Source organism: Kryptolebias marmoratus, linkage group LG23 (genome assembly GCF_001649575.2).
Source record: "Kryptolebias marmoratus isolate JLee-2015 linkage group LG23, ASM164957v2, whole genome shotgun sequence".
Taxonomy (NCBI): Eukaryota; Metazoa; Chordata; class Actinopteri; order Cyprinodontiformes; family Rivulidae; genus Kryptolebias; species Kryptolebias marmoratus.
In genome coordinates this window covers 3,323,689-3,333,125 of record NC_051452.1, presented here as the reverse complement: position 1 = coordinate 3,333,125, position 9,437 = coordinate 3,323,689, and the positions used below count along the sequence as shown (strand labels likewise).

General features: G+C 44.6%; 1 protein-coding gene across 3 annotated transcripts in view; it reads right to left on the bottom strand.

Annotated features, from left to right (window-relative positions):
- The window catches only part of LOC108249339 (interleukin-1 receptor accessory protein-like 1), a 279,953-nt gene that overhangs the window by 97,896 nt on the left and 172,620 nt on the right, over nucleotides 1-9,437 (bottom strand). For all 3 annotated transcript variants that reach the window (XM_037973923.1, XM_037973924.1, XM_037973925.1), the window contains one exon: nucleotides 6,414-6,488. In XM_037973923.1, the coding sequence (XP_037829851.1) occupies nucleotides 6,414-6,488 (75 nt within the window). The remainder of the gene's footprint in view (nucleotides 1-6,413; nucleotides 6,489-9,437) is intronic.

The window sequence follows — 9,437 nt, the reverse complement described above, 5'->3', positions numbered from 1 at the left end:
CCCCCCCCCCCCCCTCCCTTACAGTTGCTGCTACCAGGAAGCGGAGCGATGGCTTCGCTCTTTTTGGGGTCAGTCATGATCTGAAACGAGCCGTGCGGTCACGCTCCGGCGGATTACCTCGACTGCGGAATAAAATGAGCTTTCTCCGGTCCAGCGGGCGCCCGGCTCCTGCGACGGTCCGTCTCATTAATGCACTTATGTAAAACACTAACGAAAGCATGCTTTTTGCCAAGAACCCCTTCCAATCAGTGCCAGCGAGCCCACCGCCTTCTAATATGACAGTCAGGATTTATATCTCCACGCTGCGGGGCATATTAACCGTTTGGGACAGCGTGCCGTCTTGTAACCACTTTCATCTGTAATAACCTGAGGTATGACACCATCATATTTCATTCCCTCTGTGAATCTTAAGTGAATTTTCCCACTTTTCCTTCCTTTCTTTTGACTCCTTGCCCAAACTCCTTCAACCTTCATCTCTCTCCTATTCTCTTCCGTCCTTTCTCCCTTCATGTTTATCTCACTTTGTCTTCCCCTCGCTGCAGGGCCTCGACTCGTCTGGAGACTTGCCAGGAATGCAGATAGGATCACTCACAGATGTACAATAACTCGAGGGGAATAAATATGCTCTAATTGAGAGAAATGATGCAATATTGATCCCAGGGCCTCTGAACCTTTGGCGTCGATGGAGTGCTCTGCCGAGGCTGTGACATTTAGAGGGAAGGCCGGGCGTGTACGCGAGAGTTAATGTGCATGATATTAGGGAAAGGTGTTGCTGAGGCTGTGCTGTGCGAGATGTGGCTCCTTTCTCTGTGGGAAACTAAAAAAATGGGTCATAGGAGGGAGGAGGGTCAGCCTTCAGGGTTAAACACATTTACAGGTACACCTAAAGCAAGCCATGTGGAATCACTCGTTCAATCTGTGTCATTAATCAGACCCTCGCAGCTATTAATGCAAAATCGAGCAAACCCCGCAAAATCGCAACTTTTTGCAACTTTGTCCAAAACGCCACAACTTTAACCCAATATTTATTGTTTCTGAAGTGATTCGCCACCGTTTCTGCGGTCTAGTCTCTTCTTTGTGGGTTTGTGTAGCGTGGAATACAAAATAAGCCCAAATAACTCAGGAAGAAGACACGTGACGTCACTTCCTGTTAACATCAGAATGCCGGGAGCGTGCAGGAGCAGCGACCGAAGCCAAAATGTGCGCTAATGCTTCACATTTGCCCACAAAGATTTCAGCAAACCAGTTTCCTCCCCAGCTGCAGCTGTTTTGCACGTCCTGCAGTGTAATCATGGAACATAAACGCATCGACAAACACTTTGTGTCTGCAAAACATGTGAGGAGAGCTGCAGACCAGGGACAATCCAGAAATGCTCATGAATGTCAGTTTAGAAGCTATCAAAGTTCTCAAATAAAGCACCTTTTGAGAATGTCAATGTTTGTTGGGAATTATCTTACAAAACTAGGAAGGATTTTTGGTTTAGATATTAAAAGTTATGGTTTTTTATTGATTTTATTTAAAAAAATTGCAACTTTTAGGAAAATGCCCCGCAAAATCAGGCATTTTAGCCGCAACAATCACAAAAAATGCTGTGAAATCCTGGAAGGACCGATTCTTACATTTGTGTATAAAGGCTAAACTTTCCTTTACTGCTCTTCTGATATTTCAAAGGCCTCCTCAAGATGAGAGGCCCAGTGACCAGCAGGAGGGGCCACTCGACAGCTGCTTCAGGAACACCCGGCGCTGTGAGCGGTGGCGCCGGATGTTGAAGACTGTGTGAACCAGGGGTGTCCAATCCTGGTCCTGGAGGGCCACCATCCAGGACCAGGTTTTAGACGTTTCTCTGCTGAGGAGCAGGGGAACAACTAAAACCTGCAGGATGGAGGATTGGACACCCCTGGACGATGTAACAAAACAATCTGCAGGTGATTCTTTAACTCTTACACCCAGGATCTTTGGTATTTACCGACACATAGTGATGTGAGGCGTCTTCAACCCACGGGAAATCGCCAGCATTTAAAATCAACAATCGCTCCTGAATCGATACGCAAAGATCCTAAACGTCCCGCCGTTAAACGATCAAATCCGCCGCAGCTACGACATGCATTTGCTGATCAGCACCGAAGGTGGTACATTTTGTTCTTTCTTAGTTTTAATCAAACTCATTTGTAACACAGATTTTATTTCAATAAATCTCACTGTTCTGATTCAACACGGCTTCAGTCCATAAAATAAAAGTTACACAACTAATGCTCTAAACATATCAGGTAAATATTGTTCTTGTCCAACTATTTGCATGGATCTTTATGCCCTGTAACCTGGGGGAAATGGGGATATCAAGTGGCTAATGTAGTGTGTTGAATGCAAATCGATGAAAAAGAAACAAAAACAAACAGGAGAGAGCTTCAATAGCTGCAACTTTCTGCAGTTAGAGAATCTAAAATGTGTCCAAAGTCACAAGAAACAAAGTTTAAACGCACACAAAGGAGAAAAAAATCCATTTAAAAAAAACGATGCACGCATTCCGGTTTGTTCAAACTGTCGGGGTTGCATCCTTGACCTTCAGTACTTTCCTGCTTTCAGAGTTCACGGCTGAGCTGCTGCTTGTTGTGGACTGAAAGGGACAAATTCCCTCCCGCTCCCTACAGGCTCCCGGAATCACAGAGGAAAACAAGACAAAACGTCTGAGGGGTAAAAAACAATAAAATGCACTCAATCAATTTAATTACTGAGACACAAAACAGCCCATGAGATGCATAAATATTACAGCTTGATGATGCAGAACAGTAGCCAAGAGGGGGTTACTTCTCAGATTAAAGTGTTTGTTTTGGGAACGTTAAGGCAAATTTGGGAAGAGCTTAGAAAAGCAGCCGCTGTTTGTTCGTCGGCGTTTCGTAAAGGGGACGAGTGTTTAGCTAATTTGCAATGCCTGTCCCCGGGTCCTCTTGTGTCGTTTCATCAATTTCCAGGAAAGCTGCTGCAGTGCTTAACGCCAGCGGATGTCAGGTGTGAGATTCCCGCAAGGAGGAAGTGGAGTTTTAAGAACCGATAATGAACGCCGTGAATTCAATCGGAAGCTAAATAAAATGTCAAAAAATAAAGAGGAAGGCGAGCAGGGCTGCAGGTCTCAAACTGTTTTGGCCGCGTTTATTCGGGGAAAAAAGTCCCGAGGTTACAGATCATACACGTTAACGGGTAAATCTGCAGCTAATTATTCTACATCTGCACCGCGGCGAAGCGTCAGCCCACAACCGAGTTCCACAACCGGACCGGATCTGATTGGTCCCACCGAGGAAGCGGAGAACAGATCACCCGCCGGGGGCCACGAGCGGAGCGTTTCGCACGGCGCGTTTAAAGCGTGCGCTCGAAATCTGATCAGTCGTAACGAAGAAACCACGTCCATCAGGAGACGACCACGAGCAGCTTTTCAGTTTCACAACAGGAACTCGAAAAATGCAAAGACTACATTAATTAAAGGCATTTCTTAAAGCAAATCACCTGCAGCTTTTTAGGACTAAGATCATTTTATTAGGAGAAATAAGTTACAGCCTCCAACTGTCCTCTGTGTCCTCTCTAACTGCATCCATATATGTCCTCTTTGTCTCTAAGATCCTTCTGTCCCTCCTCTGGACATGTCCAGACCGTCTCAGTCTTTATCTCCCAGTCCTTCAACCTTCGACCTCTGATGACCTCATTCCTGATCCTGTCCATCCTCGTCCCTCCCAAGGAGAACCTCAACATCTTCAGCTCTGACACTTCCTGTTCTGTCTCCAAACCAGACAAGATGGCTGCTCTCACCACTGTCTATAAACCTTTCCTTTTCTCCATCTACTCCATCCTGCCTGGACTCTCTTCTTCTCTTCTTTACCTCACTCCCCGTCCTCCTGGATGGTCGACCCTACGTACCTGAAGTCCTGTACCTTTTGCCCCTTTTCCACCGGCTCTAAAGGTCCCGGCTCCTCTCTACTCGGCTCGCTTTGCGCTTGTTTCCACCGGCATCTTTTCGAGGCCAGTCCCTGCTTCAGAGTCGGGCCAGCCGGGCTGGCCCTGCTTCGTGGGCGGAGCAAGCTTAGCTCCTGCTCACTCATTGGTCGTGGGTGTGACCAGATGCAAGCATAAAGAGCGAAGGTAGGAATATAAACAACAGCGTTAGCTTACCCTGCAGCGTTTCTGCCGTCTGTCCCCCAGCTGAAGGCCTGTAAAGCCTGAAATCTCCGGCGGATAACAGCTGTCCTACTCCGCGCAACAATCGCAGCATCCAGAGCATTTCTTCCACTGCGCCTCTCTTCCTGAAGTCTCAGGAGAATCCCCAGAAGTTTAAAAAACAGCAACAACACAGGGCCAACGTTGTCCATAGCGCTTTCGTTGTTTACACAACTTGCGCCAAGTTTCTGTAGCGCACCCCCCGCCCTGAGGCCCCGCCCCCCGCAACACGAGGAGGCGTTCCTCTGCTACCGACCAAACTGGCCGGTGTGAACGCGATGCATTCTTTATAGAGCCGAACCGAGTAGAGCCGGACTTCTGAATTAGAGCCCGTGTAAAAGGGGCATTTGTGACCTCTGACCTCTCTAATGTCAGCTAGCTGTGGTGGCCATCTTGAATTGGAGTGGCTGTAAATATTAATCAGCTGTAGATGTACGTTCAGTGATTACTTCCTCTAAGTTTCATTAAATCCTGACCTTTGATTTGTGAGATAATTTGCTAACAGACAGACAAAGCATCATCACCCGCCTTTCAGCAGGGGTAATAAAAGCATCCAGCAGTAACAGATGCTTTGGACCTTTTATTGTCTGTTGTTGGAGCTATCAGGTAAGTTTGAAAATCCCCCATCATCAGATGAAAACAGCCGGCGAGGCTTTTATCCACCATCAGGTTGATTTGCACCCATTTTCTGATCGTCGCCCTTTTACCTCTGTGAGCGCGTCGTGTTCGCCGCCCGTGACAAATTCACTTCAAAGGAAGCCTTCATCACGACCCACCAACAGCTGCGATCCCGTTCAATACGACACAAAGCCGCAGGTTTCCCACGAGCCCCTGCGGCGAACGGAGAGCCGAACACCGGTGGACTGAAGCAGCAACATCGGGCAGATTTGGAGCTAATCACCTGAAATGTTGCCACCGTCATCAATCTGAAGATTACGTGGAAGTTGCTATGAACAAACTTAAAAGCCCAAAATTGCCAAGGCACGTGTGACGGCTGCAGGAACAGGAAAGCATGAACCGAAGCACTTTGAAGTTCTGGCTTTAAATCAAACAAAACTCTGCATTTGGGTCGGGGCAACAATGTTTGATGATGGTGGGGCGGAGGGGGGCTCCTGAAAGGTTCGTTACCCGGAGAGGTGGCCCTACGAGCGAGCATACCTACCAACATCTGGGAACCACACACACACATTCACATTTTAAGTCTTACATTATCTGTGTTTAAGTCTGTCGGCCCAAATATATACAGTTGGATATAAACAGCTGATCTATTCATCAGCTGATCATGTCTTTAAAACATCACTCCCAGAAAAACACACAAACATCACAGATTCAACAGGATTTTCCTGAATTCTGATCAATTAATCTGAATTAAACACATATCATAGTTGCTCTCCAGTTTGGATCTTTCTCTCCATCCTCTCAGCTGTTAGATTGTAAACACTGATCAGAAAACAGCTGGAACTTGTTGTTTATTAGCTAACCTGAACATTTCCAGGCCTCCTCTTGATGCTCAGACACAACTTCCTGCTGTCTTTCTTTCCTGCCTCCATCTTTATCTTTCTGCCTCTCCATCTTTAGCTCTCTGTCGTCAGACGACAACACGACTCGCACGAAAACAGTGGAAGTGGGCGGGGCTTACGGTACGCTGCAGAATGAGTGCTTTCTCACATTTAGCTGCCACAGTCGCTTTAAAAAAACCACAAGAGGGATCTGAAAACTCACTAAATATAGTGTTAAAGTGGCAAAAAGGCCGTGTGTGTGAGAAATACAAAGTGTGGCGTGTGAGGGCCAAATGCGGGACTTTTGGCTGTCCTGCACAGGCTGATGCGGGACACGGGACAGGGCGGGGCTAAATGCGGGACGGTTGGCAGGTATGAATGAGACACAGCCGTGCACACTCACTGTCACAGCGACAGCTCTCTGATTATCACCACTGCAAGCGAAAGGCAAACTCACACCAAACTTTGAACCAGAATCTCTTCTGCTTCCATCATGCTGTGAAATTACAGTAAACAAAAACAATAAAAAAATTGCTCAAATAAAATTGGTGGTTTGATGTCGCGCCCGGAACCGGCTTCAGTAGTTCAGCTTGCTGAAAATAAAGCTCAGGAAAGCAGAAAGAGGCCGACTTGTTTGACTAGTTTGGAAATCTGAAGCGATATAAGACGCCGCAGATATAAAAACCAGGGAACGGAACATGGCGCCTTACCTACTGCCATCTCCATGACACTCATTTGGCTCTCTGAGGGGAAGAGGATTTTTGGCGGCTTGTCAGTCAGGGGAGCTGTGGAAAACAAACAAAGAGCGCGAGCGTTAAATGGCTGCAGAAATATGATTTATTCATTAAAGACAACAATCAGAATGGCGTTAGAAAGGGTGGGGAAAAAAAGAACAAATTTAATATTTAAAGAGTGGACAGAGAAGGAATAAATGAATAAATCTGCCTCAGTAGTACCACTTGGCTGTGATTGACATGGATGCAACAAACTGTAGCCGGGTAAGAATCTGCAACAGAACCGAGAAGAAAACTCGTTCCTGCGCCGGCTGCGAAGGGAACAACTCTGTTCACAGTTGCACTAATGATAATAATAATAATAATGCACATAAAGAAAATCTTTTAAAACACAGCGAGTCCAATTAGACAGCTGCCCTGCTCGTTAGAACGAGTCCCCAAATGCTTCAAGTCCTCCAAGTTCCCTTTTTTCTGCGTGGCTTCAGGGAAAAAAGGAGTTTGGGTTCGACTGTCATGCATCTGCATTTCAAAAATAAATCAATTAGCTAAAACACAGCTGTGTATTTATAGCTGTGGTTTTATTTCTGAAATGATCTTATTTGTTGGAGAGGTGTTAATCACCACTTAAATGCCCTTTTCTGAGCCACAGATAAACTCCTGAAGTTTATCGCTATGGCAACATTCTGTCTTGATTGGGATGAATCAAAAAGCTCAACACTTTGTGCAAAACATTTTGTTTTAATTAACTTTATTGTACTTGGAGAACAAAAATCAATACTATTTTTATTTAAATTTCTAATACCTCCCAATTTCTTTCAGCTGCTGTAAGTTTAGCGGACTTAAACTGGGTGTTAAAACAGTAATAAAGCCACAACACTTCTCATGATGTTTCTGATGAAATAAAACAACATTTTAAAACAATCACATGGCTTTTTAAGTGAAGCTTAAGTTGTTATTTCATGCATCTTAAGAAGATAGTCTGGATCTTTTAAAGTGGGGTTTTGTGTTGAGACTAAACAGTATCTTACCTGTTGCAGATAGATTTGAACCAAAAAACAAAACATAAATTAGAGTCTAGGACAAATAAGACAAATAAAACAAATAAGATCTGGACTATCTCCCTAACATTTCAGGCTTTGTGCTTGAAAAAAAAAGCAAAAAATTTTACGTGATTGGCTTAAATTTTGTAGCTTGTGGCTTTGCAGAAAAGCTTCATCATTAAAAAGTCTCCAGATTTTTCAAACAATAAATCAGGTGTTGCTTTGGTGTTTCTTCTTGTAAAAGTGTGCAGCGTTTGCTTTGGCGTTCACTCGTTCGTGCACATGGAAACAGTTCTCCTGTCATTCCGACGCCGGACCCTCCGAGAGACAATTTATTTATTTGGAAATAAACGCTCGGTATTACAGCGAAGTTTCGACGCTCATTAATTACAGCTAATGTGTGTGGGATTTTTCAACTGTTCCCCCCAAGAAAATCCTCATTACCTTAATTACCTTCGGTTAGATTATTTTGTTTCATTATGACATGAAAAAAGAGACGGATGATTTGGATGACAGTGAATTTGAAGAGTGGAAACGATGCACGGCCGGCTGTATTTATAGCAACAGGAAAAGAAAGGTTGGCTGCGGATGCAGGCATCGAATATGGAGCCACGGCTCGGGGTAAATGTGCTGTTCAGGTGACCAGACAGGCAACCGTTTAACTCTAAAAGATGCTCACACTGCTCACTGCTCGTACGGATTTCACCTAAAAGAACGGGACACCTTCACCACAATTGATTTAAAGTCAGAAAGATATTTTTTTGTTTTACCCACTGCAGGATTTGTTGGCCGAGTGTTGGCTTATTGCTAAAACATTCCTTACAACTGCCTCCAGTAGCACCTGGAGGCAGGAAGCAGGAGAACGTCTGAAGTTGCACCATTGATTGTCAGGGAGTTAAAACAGGAAAACAGAAAATGTGCCGGGCAGCAGAAAACTAACCCTGAGATACAGCGTTAACGCAACACAACTGCACTCAATAAAGACCAGCAGGTAAACACCAGGAAAGTAAGAAGAGCACAGTTTTAAAAATATCTTTGAGCTTGAAAAAAACAAAAATGGATACATATTCTGTTTGAGATTTGGAAGAATTTTCTACCAACTCTGAGAAATCCTACAAACCTGAATAACCTCCAAACGGACCGCAGCTAACAGCAGATTTAAACCATTTAAATTCTGTTCCTTAAAATGAAGCTGTGAGGTTTATTTGTGACAAATTAAACTGATTAACTCAGCAGATAAAATATTAGGAGGATGATGATATGAGTGCATTTCTGTTGGTATCAACGACGTGTTTCTATTTAACATAAGAAAAAGGAAACTTCTCCATCTTTTACACAAAGTGGGGTTTTTTAAGTTCAAAGGGCAAATGTGTTGATAAAAAATGCAGTCAAATGTGAGTCTTTAAGTTTAGAACCTTTTAAAAATTAAAATAAGATAAAAAATGTATGCAGACAAGAAATGATTCAACATAAAAATGTTGGGATGTGCAGATTTAGACCTAGATGGTAGTTTTCCTACTCAGCTGCTCCTCCTCGTTGGAAGGAACCAAACAGGTGGTTTGGGAGTCCTTCGAACATAACTCACTGGGAGGAGTCCTCAGAGCTGGAACGATTACATCACAGCCGGCCAAGGAAGTCCTCAGATCCTCCCAGATGAGCTGGAAGAGGAAGAGGAACAGTAACTGAGCAGAGGAAGATCTGGGGATCTTTGCCTAAGGAACTACTCCTGCACCCTGGTCCTGGATAACTGAAAGATGGACAGGTACATGGATGGATGTTTGGTTGGTTGGATGGATGGATGTTTGGTTTGTTGGATGGATGTTTAACTGGTCGGCTGAATGGATGGATGTTTGGTTGGTTGGTTGGATGGATGGATGGACGTTTAACTGGTCGGCTGGATGGATGGATGTTTGGTTGGTTGGTTGGATGGATGGATGGACGTTTAACTGGTCGGCTGGAT